The sequence below is a fragment of the Monodon monoceros genome, unplaced genomic scaffold, assembly GCF_005190385.1.
Source record: "Monodon monoceros isolate NGI ecotype Baffin Bay Population unplaced genomic scaffold, NGI_Narwhal_1 Super_Scaffold_6, whole genome shotgun sequence".
Lineage (NCBI taxonomy): Eukaryota > Metazoa > Chordata > Mammalia > Artiodactyla > Monodontidae > Monodon > Monodon monoceros.
This window is the reverse complement of record NW_021703783.1, coordinates 97,402,137-97,424,204: the sequence shown is the minus strand read 5'-3', so window position 1 is coordinate 97,424,204 and position 22,068 is coordinate 97,402,137. Positions and strand designations below refer to the sequence as shown.

Below are 22,068 nucleotides of genomic sequence, written 5' to 3'. Positions count from 1 at the left end.
GGGATTAGGCCACAGAGAGGACGTTGGAGCACAGTTGGAGGCCGGTGGGAGGAACAGACATGATTAAAGATGAACTGGAATCCAGCGTTGCCCGGCCGGGCAGTGGGGGAGGGAGGAGGCCACACAGGAGGCCCTGGGCCAGAGTGACCCTGACCTGCTCCCGAGTCTCCCACGAGGCCCGGAGGTGGCCAGCCGTCGTGCGGGCAAGCGTGCGGGGAGGGCACGAGGCCTTCTCGTCATCCTCTTTCTAGGTGATTCTCTCATAAGGGAGCCAGGCTCAGCCAGCGGGGCGTTCAGAAAGGGGTTGGATGCCCAGAAGTGTTCACAGCTGCGTGTTCCCCTGGTCCCCCCACTCCCCCGAGGGCGGGGACCCCGGCAGGCCCGGGACAGGGACAGGGCTGGAGTGGCTTGGCCACCTGGTGCATTCGGCCGAGGAGCCCCCTGGGGTGCTTATTGGGAACCCGCTGCCCCGCCACCCTTAGACGGCCCACCGGGTGCTGGGTGCCCTCAGGCCAGCGGGAACGGCACACGTCTGATTGCAGCCCGACTCCAGGGTGGTTCCCAGAGGCCTCACGTGCCCCCGGGTTTGGGTTTAGCAGCTGGTTCTGCAGCGGCGTTTGCAGCCTGGGCGGGAGCAGTGCCCCCCTCCCCCCAGCAGGCCACCGTGTGACCTCCTCCCGCCCTCGTCCCCCAGGTGAGCACTGCGAGGTGAACGCACGCTCCGGCCGCTGCACCAACGGCGTGTGCAAGAACGGCGGCACCTGCGTGAACCTGCTCATCGGCGGCTTCCACTGCGTGTGCCCCCCCGGCGCGTTCGAGAGGCCCTACTGCGAAGTGGCCACCAGGAGCTTCCCGCCGCAGTCCTTCGTCACCTTCCGCGGCCTGAGGCAGCGCTTCCACTTCACCGTGGCCCTCGCGTGAGTCCCCGCGCGTGCCCGCGACGCCTCCTGTGGTTGGAGGTCGCGAGGTGGCCTTGTGTCTCCGCGCATATCCCTCCGTCCTGTAACAACAGCCCCAGTCCACCGGGGCCTCTGAGAGTCGAGTCACCTTGGCCAGCGCTGGCTGTAGGACCGGCTACTTAATTTGTAGGATCCCATGCAAATTGAGGATGGGGTTCAAAAATTAAGAATTTCCAGCTGGTGACAACAGAGCATTTAGCAGGTGTGGTGCCCTGTTTGCCCGCCCAGCTCACATGCCCATGAAGCCGACCCCCGGCTGCCCCGGTCCCACTCACCTGCCACCACGTGGGCACCCCTGCCACCCAGGTGGCCAGAAGGTGGAGGGAAAGGGCCCAGCAGGTTTGGGAATGAGACTCAGCGTAGGCTCCTGCTGTGCCGCCAGCTTGCTGGGAAACCGCGGGCGGGCGGGCGGCCTCACCCCTTTCCGTGCTGGTTCTTTAACCGTAACAGGAGGAAGCAGGCTGACTGTGTGCTGTGGCCATTCTTTAACTTTTGCATCTTCTTCTCCAAGAGAATTTAGATTTAATTTAACTTTTAAAAATCTATCGCTTCCGTTGTAAAGACTTCTATCAAGTTCACCTTAGTAGTGCAGGGTGTATTTTGTATTTGGTCAGCGTTTAGGGGCCCATTAGGGGAATGCGGCATTCTGTGTCCCCCAGAACAAGATGCTCCCTCTGAGCTGCCCTTTGGAGAACAGGGCATCTCAGGGAGAGATGGGGCAGACTCCTCTCCCAGGGCTGCCCACCCTGAGCAGGTGAGGGGTGCGGTGTAGCCAACAGGCGCCGCGTGGTGCTGATGTGAAACCCCCCCGGGCAGTCCTCCTCCGTCTCGCCTCCCCTCCCATCTCGGTCAGGTCCTGTGAGTCCCTTGACCTCATGTCTCCCCCGCCCGCCACTGTCCTCCCAGTTCCCAGCACTCTGGCCTGGGCCACTGCCCTCTCCCCCGTGGAACAGCAGTGATGGCATCTGCTCTCAGCCTGGCCTGCTGGGCCTGCCTGCCGCCTGGGGCAAAACCCAGACTTCTTAATAGGGCACAGGGTGGCCCCCTGTGTGCTGACCCCTGGTGACCCCCAATTCTGGCACCTCGCATCCTGTGACATGGCCACCCTCACCTCGTGATTCTCTGGACCTGCCCAGCCTTGCAGAGGCATTTCCTCGGCCCCGCCGCCGGCCCGTCCGACGGCTGCCGCTTCCTTCAGGAAGCCCCCCTGACCCAGGCGGGGCCATACCTGCATTCCAGCTCCGGCTGGACGTCTGGTCACTGCCTGCTTGTCTGCTACCTTCAGCCTTTGATGTTCCTGCTTGCAGGATCAGGCCGCTGTCCACCCTGACTGCCCCTAGAGAAAGGTCCAGATGAGGGCACTTGGGTAACGTGGGGGCTTGAGTCGTTGGTGGGTTTTCTACATTGCGGCTCAGATCTTTTTGCTCTAAACCCATCCTTCATACTAGATCATTGGTTGGGGGTGTGAACTCATGCCAGATTTCCTGATCCTGATTTTTTTTCCTGGTTGTCAGGTGATTTGATTGGGCTAAAGTCTCCAAAGCAGATGCACGTCCTTTTGAAACCTTTAAACGGCCACACGGGCTCCCTGGCCGGTGCTTTCGGGCTTCTGCTCCAGGATTGCCATGTCCGTGCTCATCACTGTGCTGAGGTCCAGCTCTCTCTCTGTGCCTGTCCACCCACTGGCCTGAAGCTCCTCAGGGGCTTTTTTATTTATTTATTTATTTTTTTTGCGGTACGCGGGCCTCTCACTGCTGTGGCCTCTCCCGCTGCGGAGCACAGGCTCCAGACGCGCAGGCTCAGCGGCCATGGCTCACGGGCCCAGCCGCTCCGCGGCATGTGGGATCTTCCCGGACCGGGGCACAAACCCGCGTCCCCTGCACCGGCAGGCGGACTCTCAACCACAGCGCCACCAGGGAAGCCCTCCTTGGGCTTTTTGTCCTGTGTCGTGACACGCAGGCGCCCAGGCGAGCAGCTGGCTGGTAGTTCCATTCTCACAAAGCATGAGCGCCCACTGCTCCCCTCTGTGGCCCCAAGACGTTGGCCGGGGGGCTCCCGCTCTCCCAGAGGAGGGGCTCTTTGGCCCGGTGGGGGGTGGGAGGGGGTTGAGTTGCAGAGGGAGAACATTCCGGGCATTCTGAGTGGCCTGGAGTGTCTGCTGGGAGCTCTGCAGAGGCAGGCAGACCCCTGCACCCACTTTGCCCTGCTTCAGCCCCTTGGTACATTCTTGGGCCCGGACATCTGTGTGGGGTGCAGACGGCGTCCTCTTGGAGGACGCCTGTTTCGAGAGACTGGTCCCTGCTGAAATACCACCTGGGCTCTGCCCGACTCATCACAGACTTCAGTGTGGATCGCTCAGCGGCCACATTTGGGCTTTGTGCTGGCACTGCTCTCGCACGTCACCTGTCAGGCCCACTTCCTTCTCACGAGAACCCTGAGAGCTGGTATCACTGTTCTCCCCATCTCGCAGGTGAGGAAACTGAGGTAGAAAGGTTGAAAAAGTTGCCCAAGGTCATAGGCTGTCCGGTGGGACCCCCAGGCCCTGCCTGTAACCTGTGCTCTTAACCTCCCTCCCTCTGGCCCCCGCCCCCGTAAAGGATACGGGCCCAGGGCCTGCTTGTCCTGATTTGCAGGTGTTTCCCACGTTCTGCCCTCTTCCCGAATTTCCCTTGGAGACCAGCTTTAATAAAATAGCAAGAGCAGCTGTCATCCGTGGAGCCCGTGTGCACGCCGGGTGCCCTGCTTGTGGCTCTGTTTCCGATCCTTAGAGCACCACCCCCTTTCCCCGGAGCTTGGAAGAGGGAGGCATGGGAGATACAGCTCCGGTTGGCCCCCTGGGCCCGGCTGCAAGGCTGCAGTGCTGTTTGATTCTAAGGGCAGTTTTAAGGTTTGGGCCATTTGGGCCGCTGTTTTAGGGTGGCTGCCCACGTTTTGGTGCACGGTGCAGGGCTCCACCCCGCCCTGCAAAGCGGCTGACGAGGCTCCCTCTCCAGGGGTGCTGTGAGGACTCACGTGAGCTGGTACGTGCTGTTGCCCTCCCGTTTCTCTAGCTGGGCCTCTGCACCAGGCCCCGGTCCTGGCCCCGCCTGCTTGCAACGCCACGTCCCCGCCCTCTGCCCCAAGCCCTGTGCTCAGGGGGCCACCACGTGGGCACAGCCTCCAAAAGGAGGGCCCCTCGCTGGGACCCCTGGCCACTCTGTGCCCCGCGTGGCTGGACGCTGAGAACAGCAGGCTTCTGTGGGTGCCCGTCCCCCCAAATCAGAGGTGCCCTGTGTCTTCTGGCAAACAGGTCGATGGCATGTGGTTTTGGTGTCTACGTGGCCATAGCCACCCACCACCTGGGCGTGGCCGGCAGCCCTCTGTCATAGGCAGTGCAGCGAGTAAGCTGCAGGAGGCTGACCTGAAAGGTGACCAGAGTCCTGGGGGTGGGGCCCATGGACACAGCGGCCAGCAGATGTGCTGGAAACCAACAAAGGAAGTCTGGCAGCTCCAGACTCAGAGAAACTAAAGAACAGTCGTGTTTAATTAAGTGCCCACGTGATGTAGCGCATGTCCCCTTGCTTGTCAAATCTAGTATTGTAGATGCTCACACGTGACAACAATTTATGGACGATTTCCGACACACCTGATGATGGCTAAAAGGTCGGGGCCGAGGCCAAATCAGGGAGTTTAGCTTCAAAGAAAATCATACAAAGCCCCCCCTAGAACCTGAGCAGGGGAACGGTTCCGTGTGGGGGCTGCGGTTGCTCTGGGCAGGGCCTGGAAGGAGTTGGGCCTCCTGCCTCCTACGGGCATACTGTGAGAGAGGTGGGCTGGGGCACCGGCCCAGGGCTTTTTTTTTTTTTTTTGCGGTACGCGGGCCTCCCATCGCCGCGGCCTCTCCCACCGCGGAGCACAGGCTCCGGACGCGCAGGCGCAGCGGCCGTGGCTCACGGGCCCAGCCGCTCCGCGGCACGTGGGATCCTCCCGGACCGGGGACACGAGCCTGCGTCCCCCGCATCGGCAGGCGGACTCTCAACCACTGCGCCACCAGGGAAGCCCATGGCCCAGGGCTTTTGTTTCAGGTGCTTTCTTTCGAAGCTGCTTTTCCTCTTTCTGGTTTCTGTTTGCCAAGGGCCTGGGCTCCCGGGGGCCTCAGCTCCCTGGTCCCAGCCTCCTTGTTGCCACCCTTTGTTCTCTCTCTTCCCCTGGCCCCTCACCAGGCCTCGGCTTCTGTTTCTGGCCTTTCCCCTTTTTACTTGTGCTGTTCAGACCCTCCCTGTGGCCCTGGGTCCCATCGTTAGATCGTCCATTCCCAGCAGTGCGTGGTGCCTGCCCAGAGGACCATTTCAGCACTGACCACCCCCCTCGGTCCAAAGAGAAACCCACAACAGTGAGACCCCCCAAAGGGAAGCGAGCCTGGGGTCGAGTGGATCCCAGTCTTAATTCAGCTCTTCTTCTACCTGCTCACTCCACACCCGGAGCTTCCACTCTGCCATGCAGGTATTTTTTCTTTAGAGTTTGTCATCAGAGTTTGCTGACTTCTAAACCGAGGGGATGCAAGGTCTGGGCGGGAAATGTCAATTTTATGTAACTCAAGGGAGAGGCTAGGGTCACATGCCTGAGGCTGGTTCTGACAGACTCCTGCCGCATGAAAACGGATAAACCAACCTGGAATCAAAGGAAAGAATTTCCCCCCACTTAATCTCCGATGAGAGAGACATCCAGCTAGCTCAGGAAACAGTCCCGAGTTCACTCCGGAGGTTTGTGGGTTCTCTGTAACCAGGGCGTCGAGGAAGCCTTTGTGGTGACTTGGTGTGTCGGGGACCCTCGGGTCTGATGCAAGAGGCTTCCTCGGGGTGGGAGAAGGATTTCTGAGGCTGTTTGTCTCTTGTCAAAGTGGTTTTTTACTCCGAGTGCTTCAAGTCTCACAAGTCTTGCGTTTCCACGCGTCTGTTGGTTCACGCGGGCCGCCATCCGTCCGTGGATTCAGCACATCGGTATCAAGCGCTTGTGTGGACCAAGTCCTGTTTTGGTGTCGGGGTTGCAGCAGTGAACGGGAGTCATCATCTCTCCCCTTGAAGGATCATGTGTTCTCATAAACGAACAAATCATCAGGATCATTTCCAAAGTAAAATGAGTGGTGTGATATCCTGTAGGGTGAGGGGCACGACTTAGATAAAGTGAGTTGGGGAAAGCACAGTCGGAGTGACATCTGGGAGATCTGCAGAGCCAGGGAAGATCATTCCCCACACGGGGGAAACAGCAGGTGCAAAGGCCCGGGGGCAGGGAAGAACGTAGGGTTTGGGCGCAAAAGGACGCAGTGTGGCTGGAGTGTGGTGGTGGAGACGAGGGGCATAGGCCCTGAGGTGGTGATCAACACCCACATCTCTGTGCCCTGGGGCGTGTACGCGGGATGTATGCACTGCATGTGTTTACTGTCCAAATATTTCCAGTTAGTATAGTGGCTGTGTCATCCTTCTAGAGCACTGTGCGAGTGGAATCTTTTCACCTGTACAGGTTGTGGTAACCAAAGTGCCCCCTGGAATCTGCTTTGCTCCTTCCGGAAGAGAACATTGCTAATCAGGTTTTACGGGCTGTCCACTCCTGCTGTGAAAAAAAGAGTACTGGGGACCAGAGTCTTTGCCGAGCGTACTCATCCTCTTGCCCACTCTGGCCAGGCTTGTTGCCCTGGGCAGCCTCTTGTTCCCCCACCTCCAAGCCACCTGCAGACCTTCCACCCCGGGCTCATTCATTGTGTGACGTGCTTCCCCTTGGTCCCCCAGGTTTGCCACCCAGGAGAGGAACGCCCTGCTGCTGTATAATGGCCGCTTCAACGAGAAGCACGACTTCATCGCCCTGGAGATCGTGGACGAGCAGGTGCAGCTCACCTTCTCAGCAGGTAAAGCCTCCTGAACAGGAGGGAGCCACCCTCGGAGCACGTCCTGGGCACTTGGTTGTTTAAAACCACCCCATTGGGGCTTCCCTGGTGGTCCAGTGGTTAGGACTCCACGCTTCCATTGCAGGGGGCGTGGGTTCGATCCGTGGTTGGGGGAACTAAGGTCCCGCATGCCTCACGGCACAGTCAAAAAAGCAAAAAAAACACCCCATCCTGTGCAGCGCCGTCAAGCGTGCTGACCCACCGATTCCCTGGTTCTCCATCTGGGAATCCGTCCTGTGGGAGAAATCCAGAACGCACAAAGATGTTCATTGCAGCGTTGTTTATAAGACACGGCTCAAATTTCCACAAACTAGGGGATCATTGAAGTGTGCTTCTGCCTCTGTAGGTTGAAAATATTGACAAAGCCGTTAAAAATGTTTTCCCGGTGGTTGGAAAGAACATTCGTCCAGACTGTTGGAAGGACTTTTAGCCTTAGTGGTTTGTTCACCTCTGTTCTCTCTGGACCTCCCCCCGCCCCGCAGGTGAGACCACGACGATGGTTGCGCCACAGGTTCCTGGGGGCGTGAGTGACGGCCGGTGGCACTCGGTGCAGGTGCAGTATTACAACAAGGTAGGACCGGCCCCGCCCCACCCGACCCCCAGCCCGGGCGGCCGGTGGCAGGTGGGGGGTGGGCCCTGGCAGCTTTTTGGTCTTTAGACATTTATACTCTGAAATTTCAATAAATATGCTGGTTGAAAAAGTTATTTAGGAAATGAGCATTTGTTGAGGGTCTGTGTAAAGATACCCAAGCCCTGCGCTGGGGCAGATACTCCCCCAGGGAGCGCTGGGCGGGGAGGCTCAGGGACCCCAGAGTCCTACACGGGGGAAAGGACGCAGAAAGAGCTTATTCATTGCAGCTGCCTCGGCCGAGTCATTACTGGTGGCTAAAATTCCAGGCCATTCAAACACTGTTCCAAAGCCCAAGTAGTCCACTCTTACCTGGATGAAACCTGAGAGTCAGAAGGCTCCCCTAGGAAATGCTGTGAAAGTCTGGGCGTTTTGGGGGGTTTCCTTTCATTTTGCTGTTTATTGGCTTGTAAGGAAACTCCTCGGCGGTTTTTGCATCCATCACTGTGGTGCTTCCCCGTCGCTGTGGTTTTTGCAAACCGCTGTTCTCCTTCCTGGGAAACTCCAGGGTCCCTCCTGCTCTGAGCCCCGACCCAGGCCTCCACAGGGCTTGCGCCTGGGCTTGGCTGGCAGACAAGGGGTCCTCCCTCTGTAAGAGATACACCCATGGAGGAAGGGTGCTTTCTGTCTTTCACGTCTACTGCATTTCAGCTTTTGGACACAGTAGTGATGGGCGACCTCTCCCACCACTTGGGCGTGAGGTCTGTGTCATACAGACCCCTCCCTGTCGCTGTCCTTCCCCTAGTCTGTCCTCAGCCATCGGAGCCCTCTGCGTCTTTTTTACATATGGCTCACCGTACACGTTTCACTTCACCATCACCCGAAATACTTAGGCCCCCAGCAGTGATCACCCGCACGGTGACCGTGGTTTTTGTCCCCGGTCTGCGGGCGGGAGATGCCCCTGTCGCCCAGCCCAGGACAGAGGCCGGGTAGGTTCTGACTCGGGTGTGGAACTCTGCACGGTGTTTGTGATGAGGGCAGGGAGAGGTTCTGGTGGGGTCAGGGTGCAGATCTGAAGCGACACGGGGGCTGGTGCCGCTCTCAGGATTCTGAGGACCAAGCAGAGAGTGTTCACAGGTGCCTGGGACGGGGCCTGGGCTACTGCAGCCCCCAGGACAGCCTGCTGCCCTCATTCCTGTTAGCCCGACCGTGCCCGGGTTGCTTGATGCAGGGCTGCGTGAGCCAGTTAAGGAGGTGGGGTGGGGGGCGGGGGACGGACCAGAGGAAGACAACGTGCCTCCAAAGACACACTTGCAATTTCCTAGCTGCCCCGTCTCAAGCGCTGGAGTCTTCTGCTGCAGCTGTGCCCCTACGGCTGTCTGGAACAATTAGGGGCCAGTGTGAGGTGCACCCACCTGCTGCCCGCCTGGAGCAGCCTTGCATGGCCGCTGTGCGAGACAGTGGGCGCCGTGGGACCCTCAGAGCCTCCCCTCCTGCTGACCTCCAGGGGGCTCGAGGACGGGATGGATGCACAGCTTGGGTTTTTCTTACACGATGTCTTAACCCACACGACGTCCTTTCCCCAGTTGCTACCCGTGGGCCTCTCTCACCCTGGAGGACAGAGGGGCCCCCCGGACTCCCCCAAGTGAATTCTTCTGCCCTTACAACCTGCTCGAGGTCGGATGGTTTCGGCCCCTTCTCTCTGCCCTGGAGACAGTCCCCCCCGCAGCCATTCTCTCACGATGAGGCAGCTCTCAACTGCGCAAAGGTACAAAGACTGTGCCCCAGCATCCTGGAGGGTCACGAGCCCCGAGGCCAGGACCACGCCCTGTGAGCCTCTGTGTCCCCATAGCACGGGGCACAGTCCCGCTGAGCGCAGGAACTGTTGTATCTGATGTCGGGGCCTGGATCTGCTCCAGCCAGCAGGACAGCGATCGGACCCCTGATTCCTCTGTTCACATGGTCGGGATGGCTGTCCCGTGTCCGGGCAGGACCAACAAGCAGATGTGTCGGCAGCAGAGCTCCTGCGAGGCTGGCCCCTCCTGGGCCAAGGCTGGGGACAAGGGGTCAGTGGTTTTCTGGCTCAAACACATTCGGGCTTTTGTCGGGACGTTGCACACCCCCTCGAGTAGAAAGAAGGAAAAGTAAGAGTTGTAATGGATGCTCTGGCCTGCCCGCTGCTCCAGGGCAGGTGGCTGCCACGTGGCAAGGATGTCATGCCCCACAGTCTGGGCTTCGCACACCTCTGAGCTCTCAGCCTCTGGCCTCCTCCCCTTGCCAGCAGGGCCAGGACATCAGGGATGGGCAGTCGGCTGTGCGCTCGGCAGGGTGCAGGCCAGTCGGGATGGGCCGAGGGGACCCTCTGGGGCCCATGCTCCATGTCAGGGAAGCAAAGGACGCACTCGTGGTGCATTTTCCTTTCCGCTTGTATGGGAAACGCATCTCCCAGGGCCGGCTGAAGACTTTGGGCTTCGGGGCTGTGTCAGCCTTGGTTGCCCACCAGAGCACCTGCACGTGGCGTGTTCCAGAGTCACCTGCCGATGGCTGAAGCAGCAGCCTGTCACAGCTGAGCAGAGACGGAACCTCTGGCTCGGCCAGCCCTGCCCAGGTCCGGAGGCATCCGTCATTCTTGACCATCGTCAGGCACGCAGGAAGCATCACGAGGGTCTGCTCGCAGAGACCCTCCAGGGAGCACCGAGGAGGCATCTCACTCCTAAAGGGCCCCCGGGATGCCCCCGGGAGAAGGAAGGAGGAGCCCACGTGAGAGAACATGCCCTGGCAGTGGATCACTGCCACCCGCCGCTTCAGTTCCCAGGGCCAGCCTTTCAGCAGCACCCGAAGCAGCCCCTCAGCGCGCGGGATTAGGCCTTTCCTCTGCTGCCAGCTCAGCTATTTCCTCTCCTGCCCGAGGCTGTTTGATGGAGGAAACCGAGCAGTTTGCAGGTAGACCTTGAGGCCCCCCCTGCTGTGGTTTCCGTCATCACACAAAGGGAAGTGCTCAAAGTGCTCTGGATCAGGGACATCTGTCTCCCCGGAGCTTTGTGTCTCAGGGCCCGAGGCACTCACGTGTCCAGGGGCCCGGGCGGGCGGGGCTCGGCAGGGAGCGAGCAGGTTTGGAGGGGGGCGTGGGGGCAGTGCGAAGGGCTCACGTCAGGCGGGGGCGTGGCCAGACGGATGGCAAGGAGGGCAGCAGTGGAAGTGGTCTGGGAGGGGCGAGTCGCTCTGCTCTGTGGGCATCTGTTGTGTCATCCACGTCGTGTCTGGTCCTTAGAGTGGGTCCTGTGTGGGAAGCCTCTGGGGCCCCTTGCACCCTCCCCAAGTCTGCTGGGGCCCAGGAGCCTGTCTGGGCTATTTTACCAGTCACCCCCAACACACACCCAGGAAATAGGTGGAAACCTCACCAGGATGGTCCCAGGAGGGCGTATCACCAAAGGGCCGCAGGGTGTGGGGCACCCATGATGGGCAGTGCAGGACCCAGGGCTGTGACAGCCCTGAGGCCGAGAGGAACCAGGGGAGAGGGCAGAATGAAACCCAGGTAGGAGGGGTCATGGAGAGAAGCCACCTGTGCAGAGAAGCGACCTCCTGACGGCGCTCCCTCCCATTTCCTTAGGCTCCCCGTTGGCCAAAGGCAGCCAGAAATCAGAGAACAGGGCCTCTTGATGTGGTTCCTATGGGTTGGTGCCCCCAGGCAGGGAGCCAGGCAAAGCCAGTTTACTGTTTTTTCCTGCTTGGTGGCATTTGAAGCGGGAAGGTCTGGTGGGATAATTCACCTTCCGTGGAGCCTGGGTTGCCCGCTGGGGCTGGGCGTTTTCCTGGGAAGGTATTTTAAAGGCGGACAACGCTTTGCAGAAACATGTCGAACTCCGTCAAGCGCAGATGGGACCCAGAGCCCCGCCGCCCACACCCGCCCCTGGAGGTTGGGGGAGGATCTGTAGTCATCACTTCGTTGCAGATGTGCTTTTTTTCCCGAGACTATTGTGCACGATAGGTAAACACTTCCCCTGCCAACTCGCAAAAGAGTGAATGTGCCTGATGGGAGAGTTTGTGCCGGTTGTTCTGAGACGATAGTTTTGTGTAGATAGTTCTAAAATGATTTCTTTGCAGTTGGAACTCGGGTTTGGCGGTAGTCAGGGCTCTTCGGGGTGTCTGCCCTTTCCCCTTGCCCTTCGGTGTCAAAATGTTTGTGTAGAGACCCTGGGGGCCGTGGGGAGGGGGAGAAGCACCCTTCTGTGGAAGCATCTGTAATGTGGCATCTCCGCTCTTCCTGGGGAGGACGCCTGAGAGGACAGTTGCTCACTCACTGAGTGCCTGTTGTGTGCCCGGCGGGGCCCTTGCACTGGGCGTCTGGAGGGATTACCTGGAGGCCCTCACCTTGTCCGGCAGCCCAGCTGGGCCTCGGGGATGTTGACACATCATCCAGGAGGAGTTTGATAGGATCCTGGGCGGGGCCTCGGCAGGCGGCCCGTTCTGGTTCGAGTGATTCTGAGATGACAAGGGTTGTCTTTGGTCCAGCGCTGAAAGCATCTTCGTGAAGTGAGAGCCCCAGCTGAGCTGCTTCTCTCAAGTGTCAGCATCCTCTGAGATCACTAAGAAGAGCATCCTAGTGCTTGAGATTCCCATGACCTTGGGGAAGGGGCCACTGGTACAGGGTTCATTAGGGACCACTCTGCCCCGGCTGCACTTAAGACCTGGCTTGTTCAAGTCATTCATTCTTGGGTCTGTGTCACACACTATATTCCAGGGGTTCCAGGGGAGTGGGCTATGCATGGGGTGGTGCAGAGGGGTGTGATCCACCACACCCTGGGGTCAGGGGCGTCTCCCTCTGCTTCCATAAATGTTCCAGAAAACTCAAGGGCTTCCATTCAGAATCTTGTTTCAGGCTGGTCTTGATGAAAGTTCTCCTGGGGTCCTGCAGAACTGCTGTGGTTTATGTGGTCCTCTGGGTGTGGCTGCCTGGCCTCCCTCGTCACTCCCTGCAGCCCTTCCTTCATGCCTTTGTTCATTCATTAATACATGGAGAAGTTATTGACTGCCTACCGTGTGCCAGGAACTGTTTAGGGTACGGGGATATACAGAAGACAAAAGAGATAAAACTCTATCGCTGTCCAGGAACTGATGCTCCAGAGGATATGGAAGGGGTGGTGTAGGGAAGAGGAGAAGGGGAGAGGGAGAGAGAGAGTGAGAAGGAGAGGGAGATAGAGAAAGAGAGGGAGGGAGAGGGAGAGAGAGGGATGGAGGGAGAAGGGTCATTTTACCCACAGAACTCTGGATTCTTTTAATAAAGAAAGGTATTTAGTTGCACAATTTGTATGGAAACACAAAATACCCCGAATAGCCAAAGCAATCTTGAGAAAGAAAAACGGAGCTGGAGGAATCAGGCTCCCGGACTTCAGACTATACTACAAAGCTACAGTAATCAAGACAGTATGGTACTGGCACAAAAACAGAAATATAGATCAATGGAACAGGATAGAAAGCCCAGAGATAAACCCAAGCACCTATGGTCACCTTATCTTTGATAAAGGAGGCAAGAGTATACAATGGAGAAAAGACAGCCTCTTCAATAAGTGGTGCTGGGAAAACTAGACAGCTACATGTAAAAGAGTGAAATTAGAACACTTCCTAACACCATACACAAAAATAAACTCAAAATGGATTAAAGACCTAAATGTAAGGCCAGACACTATAAAAGTCTTAGAGGAAAACATAGGCAGAATGCTCTATGACATAAATCACAGCAAGATCCTTTTTGACCCACCTCCTAGAGAAATGGAAATAAAAACAAAAATAAACAAATGGGACCTAATGAAACTTAAAAGCTTTTGCACAGCAAAGGAAACCATAAAAAAGATGAAAAGACAGCACTCAGAATGAGAGAAAATATTTGCAAACAAAGCAACTGACAGAGGATTAATCTCCAAAATATACAAGCAGCTCATACAGCTCAATATCAAAAAAACAAACAGCCCAATCCAAAAATGGGCAGAAGACCTAAATAGACATTTCTCCAAAGAAGGTATACAGATGGCCAACAAACACATGAAAAGATGCTCAACATCACTAATCATTAGAGAAACGCAAATCAAAACTACAATGAAGTATCACCTCACACTGGTCAGAATGGCCATCATCAGAAAATCCACAAGTAACAAATGCTGGAGAGGGTGTGGAGAAAAGGGAACCCTCTTGCACTGTTGGTGGGAATGTAAATTGATACAGCCACTATGGAGAACAGTATGGAGGTTCCTTAAAAAACTAAAAATAGAACTACCACATGACCCAGCAATCCCACTACTGGGCATATACCCTGAGAAAACCATAATTCAAAAAGCGTGATGTACCACAATGTTCATTGCAGCACTATTTACAATAGCCAGGACATGGAAGCAACCTAAGTGTCCATCGACAGATGAATGGATAAAGAAGATGTAGCACATATGTACAATGGAATATTACTCAGCCATAAAAAGAAACGAAACTGAGTTATTTGTAGTGAGGTGGATGGACCTAGAGTCTGTCATACAGAGTGAAGTAAGTCAGAAAGAGAAAAACAAGTACCGTATGCTAATACATATATATGGAATCTAAAAAAAAACAGAAAATGGTTCTGATGAACCTAGGGGCAGGACAGGAATAAAGACACAGACGTAGAGAATGCACCTGGGGACATGGGGAGGGGGAAGGGTAAGCTGGGACAAAGTGAGAGAGTAGCACTGACATACATACACTACCAAATGTAAAATAGATAGCTAGTGGGAAGCAGCTGCGTCGCACAGGGAGGTCAGCTCAGTGCTTTGCAACCACCTAGAGGTGTGGGATAAGGAGGATGGGAGGGAGACGCAAGAGGGAGGGGATATGAGGGATTATATGTATATGTATAACTGATTCACTTTGTTATAAAGCAGAAACTAACACAACATTGTAAAGCAATTATACTCCAATAAAGATGTTAAAAAGAAAAAAAGAAAGGTATTTAGAAACCAAGATTCAGGTGCTAGATATGCCCATTGCTCCTAGGGTGTCTCACTCCCAATCTCTCTCACTGGGCAGAGCTAGGACATGGATGTGTGTATATATGTATGTGTAGGTATGTGTGCATGCTTATATATACACATACTGAACTTCATATTTATTTCTATCTCTACTTATTGAAAACCTTGAATTCCATTCCAGCACTACAGAGTCATTCTAGTTTTTTCCCTTTCCATATTTGTAAATCTTTTCTTGCTCAGTGAGAAACCTTGTTCCCATTATCCTCAATATAGTTATTTATTATCTCAGTCCACCATTATTTAAACAGTCTGCCAACCCCACCATTCCACCACCTCACTTAGCTGCTATCCTCAATCACCCTCAGCCCTCACCAGGCTGCCTCCCTGCTGCCCTTCTCATTCAGCCTCAGCCTTGTGAGCTGCTACCTCTCTCAGCCCTGAATCTATTGACTGACTCCAGCAGGTGCTGGGAACAAGGGGCCTTCGTAGAGACTTGACTGAAGTATTCAATTATTCAGAAAAGGGAGGAAGAAAGTTTGTTTAAAATTTTTTTAATTTAAAAGGAATGAAATACAAAATACCAAAATATGTGGGATGAAGGTAGAGCAGTGCTGAGAGGGAAATTCATAGCATTACATACTTATATTAGAAAAGAGAATAAGTCTCAAGTCAATAATATGAGTTCCCACCTCAAGAACCTCCAAAAATAAGAACAAAATAAACCCAAAGCAAGTAGATGGAAAGAAAGAATAAAGATAAGAGCAGAAACCAGTGGTTTTTAAAACAGGAAAAAAACAGAAAGGGTCAATGAAACAGAGCTTTGGGAAAATCAATAATGTTGTCAAACTTCTAGCAAGACTGACCGCCGCCCCCACAAAAAAAAAAAGAGAGAGAGAAGACAGATGACTAGTATCAGGAATAAATTCTCAGTTCCTCAAAAAACACAAGCTACCACAACTCAACCCATGTGAAATAAATAATTCAAATAACTACATTACTATTAAGGAAATTGGATTTGTATATTTTAAAAACTCCCCCAAATGAAATCTCCAGGCTCAGGTGGTTTCACTGGAGAACGCTACCAAATGTTTAAAGAATTACACCAATTCTGTAAAGTCTCTTTAAGAAAATAGAAGAGGAGGGAACACTTCCCAGTTCATTTTGTGAAGTTAGTATTACCCTAATACCAAAATGAGATGAAGACAGTACCAAAGAAACTACAGGCCAATATCCCTCATGACTATAGATACAACTCATGTATACAAATGTTCACAACAGCTTTTTCCCTAGCATTCCCAAACTGGAAACCTCCCAGAAGGCCCCTGTGGGTGAATGGCTAAGCAGACTGTGTACATCCATACCATGGAACTCGGAATACTATTCAGTAATAAGAAGGAACGAGCTACTGATACACGTAAGAGAAAAATATGGAGAGCAGGGAAAGCCAATCTCACGAGCTTGTGTACTGTATGATTCCATCTGTATAACATTCTTTTTCTTCCTAATAAATTTTATTTATTTATTTATTTATTTATTTATGGCTGCATTGAGTCTTCATTGCTGCGCACGGGCTTTCTCTAGTTTGTGGCGAGCAGGGGCTACTCTTTGTTGTGGTGCACGGGCTTCTCATTGCGGTGGCTTCTGTTGCTGCAGAGCAGGGGCTCTAGGCGCGCAGGCTTCAGTAGTTGTGGCACACAGGCTCAGTAGTTGTGGACCGTGGGCTCTAGAGCACAGGTTCAGTAGTTGTGGTGCATGGGCTTCACTGCTCTGCGGCATGTGGGATCTTCCCGGCCCAAGGCTCGAACCCATGTCCCCTGCATTGGCAGGCGGATTCTTAACCATTGTGCCACCAGGGAAGTCCCTGTATAACATTCTTGAATGACAGAATTGGAGAACAGATGAGTGGTTGCCTGGGGTGGGGGTGGGAGGGAAGTGGGTGTGGCTGTGAAAGGGCAACAGGTGGGGTCCTGTTGGTGATGGAATGTTCTACATCCTGACGGTATCAGCGTCCACATCTGGGCTGTGATGTTATACTCTCACTTGCAGGATGTTTACCATTGGTGGAAACTGGGTAAAGGGCACATCGGATCTCTGTTATTTTTTAGAATTGCATGTGCATCTAAAATTAACTCAAGAACTTAATTAAAAGAACTTTGAAAGGTACACAAATGTGTGCTGCCATATGCAAATTTTTTTCTGAAGGGCATCGTCCTCCCCGCAAAACAAATCCATCGACAGCACACATCAGATAGCTGTGCTGGGTCATAAACCATCGCAAGCGCGGTAGCTTAAAACATCAGATATTTGTTATTCCTGTGATTCGGTGCCAGGAGGCATTGTTGCAGCTCTTTTTGCAGTCTGCTGCACGTGGATACCTTTGGGATTAAGGTTGATGAGAAAGGAGGCGGCTTTCGTGTACATTTTGTACCTTTCTGCGATACTTTACGTGTTTCATGTTTTCTTTTATTAAAGAATACAGCAAGAGTCATCTGGGTGATGGGGTCATGAACCATTTTTGTTTTCTTCATTTAAATTCTTTGCTTAGAAAATCATTTGATTTAAAGAACGTAGGGTGGTACATCTGTCAAACGGTAACGCAGGTGTCCTAAGGCGAGCTCAGGGAGGACAGAAACCTCCCGTGGAGCAGAAGGGCAAAAGCTCGCTTGATCTTGATTTTCAGTATGAATACAGACCGTGAAAGCGGGGCCTCACGATCCTTTTAAGCAGAAGGTGTCAGAAAAGTTACCACAGGGATAACTGGCTTGTGGTGGCCAAGCGTCCATAGCGACGTCGCTTTTTGATCCTTCGACGTCAGCTCTTCCTATCATTGTGAAGCAGAATTCACCAAGCGTTGGATAAATAAATAAATAAAAATAAAGAATGTACAAGATAAGGAGGCTAAACTGTTTTAAAGCGTAGGTGAACGTTTGCCAAGTCCGTCAAGCCTTTGTGATGGAGGAGGTACCCAGGCAGGCTAATTACTGTCCCCGCGTCTGCAGCAGGGTCTGCTTAGCCTTGCTCCTCCCCCGACGGGGGGCGCCAGCATGGACGTGTTGCAGAGGAGTCTGTGGGATGCCCCGCACGTGCTCATTTCCTACTGGGCAGGTTCACCCATTCAAGTTCAAGTCCCCAGTCTGGGGTGTGAATCGTTTTGTTTCTCCCTGGCTGCGTTTCCTGCTTCCTTGGCCAGTTTCTCGGGATGGGAAATGGCTTCTGTTGTGTCTGGGCCCATGGGTCGTCCAACATCAATGCTCCCATAACCGTAGTGGGAGCCCAGCCCACGGTCCCCAAGGGCGTGGGGTGCCCGCCTGCTGGCGGCCCAGGGAGCTGGGACGGTCGCCTGCTTCCTTTCCAAACACGGCCCCATCAGATGGCAGAGTCACCTGCTATGGAAACAGAATTACTCCCCGGGACGCACACAGCCCCACCCTGGGCCCCTGCTCCACGCCTGTTATGGAAAGTCTTCTGCAGCCTGGGGCACCACCGACTTCACGGCGGCTCCCTGTCTGGTGGCCGTGCTCCCCCACCTGCCATCCGTGTCACACCCAGCGTGCCCAGCTCACCCCCTCTCACTGGCCTGCAACACTCTGCAATGAGGTGCTGCCCCCCACGCCTCCCGCCTTCCCCGGGACCAGCACGTTACCGCGAGGTCCTCACGTCCGCCCTGGGAGGGGGACACGGAGGGACAGAGCCAGGGCTGGATGGAGCTGCGGGCGGGCAGCTGTCCCCCGCTGGTGCCGTCCTGCTGTGACCGTCCCTCTTCCCTACCTTCCCAGCCTTTCCAGCCTCGTCCGTGCTTCCTCCCCACCAACTCGGCAAACCCCCTCCATTTCCACCTTCATCACAGATGGATTCTCAGCAGGGCAGCCTCGAGGCCTGCAGATGGGGCTGGGGCTGGGGAGGCTGGTCAGAAAGGGGATGGAGGCGAGTGGGAGGTCCTGCGGGTCTGTAGGGAGAAGCTGAGGGTCTGGGGGTCTTTGCCGCTGTCCAGAGTCTGGGGACAGAGAGGAGCCTCTTAGGGTCCCAGCAGGAGCAGGCGGGGTGTGCATGCACACATAGGAGTGAGTACTGGTGAGTGTGCACGTTTCTTTTTTCTTCTTCTTTTTTAATATTTATTTATTTATTTATTTGGTTGTGACGGCTCTTAGTTGTGGCAGGTGGGCTCCTTAGTTGTGGCACACTGGCTCCTTAGTTGCGGCACATGGGCTCCTTAGTTGCGGCGTGTGAACTCTTAGTTGCCACATACATATGGGATCTAGTTCCCTGCCTGGGGCTCGAACCCGGGCCCCCTGCATTGAGAGTGTGAAGTCTTAACCACTTCACCACCAGGGAAGTCCCTGTGCACGTTTCTTGAAAGCCTTTCTCCCTTTGTCCGAGGAGGTTTTCTGAAAAGATGGCCTGTGACCCGTGAACCCTCGTAGCCCGGAGTGACTTTGTCATTGCTGAAGTCCCTGTCCTTCCTCTCCCAGGACTGTGTGGGCTGAGCCCAGAGGGTCCATCTCTGCGACCCCAGGAGGCACTCGCAGGTGCCAGTCCCCGAGGCAAGCGGAGTACCCCAGGGGCAGCTGCTCGGGTGCCTCTCCCCCATCTCTGGTCCAGCTGGGAGTAGCCGACGGTCAGATTCATAGGCCCTATGAGTGCAGGGACGTGAGCTTCTCATGGGATGCCTAAGGGTCTCCCACTTTGTGCCAAGGAACTTCTTGTCCACAGAGCCCCCAAAAGAAGGAACGTGTTACCCCAGCTTTCCAAGAAGGTGCTGTTAAAACTGAAAGAACCCCATCTTGAGCCCTTCATCTGGCATTGGAGAAGACTCCCTCCACGCAAATCTGCACAAACTCCTGGGTTCCAGAAAACCTGGGGAGCCTGCCTGGCCAGGTGGCCACAGACAGGGGACCTGACACCGACGGCCAGCCCAGCAGGGACAGCAGCTGAGGGGCTCCTGGCTCCCTTTCACCGACTCCAGAGCTTTGTCTGGTGAGGGGCCGGGCCCAGTGAGGGGCTTGCACCTTGGCTCATGAATCTTTTGCAGAGCAAAACTCATCCCCCCGGAGATCACTGGGGCCGTTAGGAGATGCTTATTTATACACTGTGCGGAGCACAGAGACAACGCTCGGTGGATCTCCGCCTCCCAGCCCTCGGTTCTTCCATGTCTGAGCCTATCATGCGACCATCAGAAAAGCACCTCCTTTGACCTGTGGCCTAGTTGTCAGGAATTGGGTAACCTCCTTGCCTGAGGAACAGCAGGCTCTGCTGTGATTTGTTTTAAGGTGACCAGTTGGTTCTGACCCTTGTTAAAAATATTTTCTTTTTAACGCTCCCCAAATAAAAAGAGTCCGTCCCCACAGGCCAGTATTTTCTTGGATAACTGAACACATGGAGGACTCAGAGCTGCAGGTGGCTCTGTGTTTGAGCCCTGGAGAAGGAGCTGAGGCTGCCACGAAGATGCAGTGACGCACTGGCTGCTAATTGCTCCTTTGTTCTTTAGAGATGTAAAAGGAACTGTGTATTTTTAATATAGGAAAATAAGACAGCAAAAATACAGGGAGGATAGCCATTTGCGTGTATTTTGGCTTTCTTCCTGTCTTTCTTAGCAGTAACGCGGCAGCAGCAAACTTCATGGAATGTTCCCCTCACACACGTCTGTATGCATTTAACCCCACAAGGGAGGTGCCGTTTTTGCTCCACATTACAGCTGAATCTGGCGCGGGGGGCGGGGGGAGTCATGTGACTTTCCTAAGTGGGGTCGGGATGTGACCTCTTGGCCTTTGGGAGGTGGTGCTCCTTGGAGGCTCTGGACACTGCTGTCCCCTGTCCCCTGCCAGCCTTAGGCCCTCACCCGCAGTGGTGTGACAGCCATCCCAGCAGCAGGGACTCTGCAAAGGGGCTCAGGTCCACTCTTCCAAATGACCCTGGAGGTGGGAGCTGTGAACTGAGCCGCTCTCTAGGAGAGGCTGCCCGGCTCAGCAGTGCGTCCCCTGCCCCAGGGCACTGGCAGGGGGGGAGTGAGGAGCACCTGCCCCCTCAGCCAGGGATGTCTGCCCTACCCGGGGGCCCGTAAGTGGCCCACCTGGTGGCCCGGCCAGGCTTACATGCAGTGGTTTGCTGCCCACACCCGAAGCAGTTGCTCTGTCCCTCCTGGGATGTAGGCGTCCCATGTCTTAAAGGAAAAAGGTCAAGAAGGCCTGGGCTTAAGTCTTAATGTTAAACTCAAGAAATGAATCTGTTTACGGCTTAATCTGGGGGAACTCTGGGCTTCTGTCAATTTCATTGACTGAAGATGGCGGAATGACTTCTTTTTTAAAAAAACTTTATTGAAGTGTAGTTGATTTACAGTGTTGTGTTTAATTTCTGCCATACAGCAAAGTGATTCAGTTATACGTATATATTCTTTTTCATATTTTTTCCGTTATCGTTTATCCCAGGACACTGAATATCGTTTTCCCTGTGCTAAACAGGAGGACCTTGCTGTCCATCCGTTCTATATATAATAGTTTGCACCTGCTAACCCCAAACTCCCAGTTCATCCCTCCCCCAACCCCCTCCCCCTTGGCAACCACAAGTCTATTCTTATGTCTGCGAGTCTGTTTCTGTTTCATAGATAGGTTCATTTGTGTCATATTTTAGATTCCACATATAATTGATATCATATGGTGTTTTTTTTTGTCTGGCTCACTTCTCTTAGTATGGTAATCTCTAGGTCCATCCATGTCGCTGCAAATGGCATTATTTCATTCTTTTTCATGACTGAGTAGTATTCCATCATATATACGTATCACATCTTCTTTATCCATTTTTCTGTTGATGGACATTTAGGTTGCTTCCATTTCTTGGCTATTGTGAATAGAGCTGCTGTGAACATAGGGGCTCATGTATCTTTTTGAATGATAGTTTTGTCCGGATCTATGCCCAGGAGTGGGATTGCTGGATCATATGGACCCTCTCCAGCATTTGCTATTTGTAGACTCTTTAATGATGGCCATTCTGACCAGTGTGAGGTGGTACCTCACTGTAGTTTTGATTTGCATTTCTCTGATGGTCAGCGATGTTGAGCATCTTTTCTTGTGCCTCTTGGCCATCTGTATGTCTTCTTAGGAGAAATGTCTATTTACGTCTTCTGCCCATTTTTCGATTGGGTTGTTTGTTCTTTTGCTATTGAGTTGTATGAGCTGTCTGTGTACTTTGGAAATTAAGCCCTTGTCAGTCTCATCGTTTGCAAATATTTTTTCCCATGGAATGACTTTTTTTTCCCATTTATTTTATTTATTTTTGGCTGTGTTGGGTTTTTGTTGCTGTGCGCGGGCTTTCTCTAGTTGTGGCGAGCAGGGGCTACTCTTTATTGCGGTGCACGGGCTTCTCACTGCGGTGGCTTCTCACTGCGGTGCCTTCTCTTGCTGCAGAGCACAGGCTCTAGGCGCGTGGGCTTCAATAGTTGTGGCACGCGGGCTCAGTAGTTGTGGCTCGCGGGCTCTAGAGCGCAGGCTCAGTAGTTGTGGTGCACAGGCTTAGTTGCTCCGTGGCATGTGGGATCTTCCCGGACCAGGGCTCGAACCCATGTCCCCTGCATCGGCAGGCAGATTCTTAACCACTGAGCCACCAGGGAAGCCGTGGAATGACTTCTTGATGCTGCTG

The 22,068-nt window shown here is 54.2% G+C and overlaps 1 protein-coding gene across 2 annotated transcripts in view; it reads left to right on the top strand.

Moving 5' to 3' along the window:
* Window positions 1-22,068, top strand: part of CELSR1 (cadherin EGF LAG seven-pass G-type receptor 1) — a 151,112-nt gene that overhangs the window by 72,641 nt on the left and 56,403 nt on the right. For both annotated transcript variants that reach the window (XM_029204612.1, XM_029204611.1), the window contains exons 3-5: window positions 695-917; window positions 6,725-6,840; window positions 7,362-7,450. In XM_029204612.1, coding sequence (XP_029060445.1) covers window positions 695-917; window positions 6,725-6,840; window positions 7,362-7,450 — 428 coding nt within the window. The remainder of the gene's footprint in view (window positions 1-694; window positions 918-6,724; window positions 6,841-7,361; window positions 7,451-22,068) is intronic.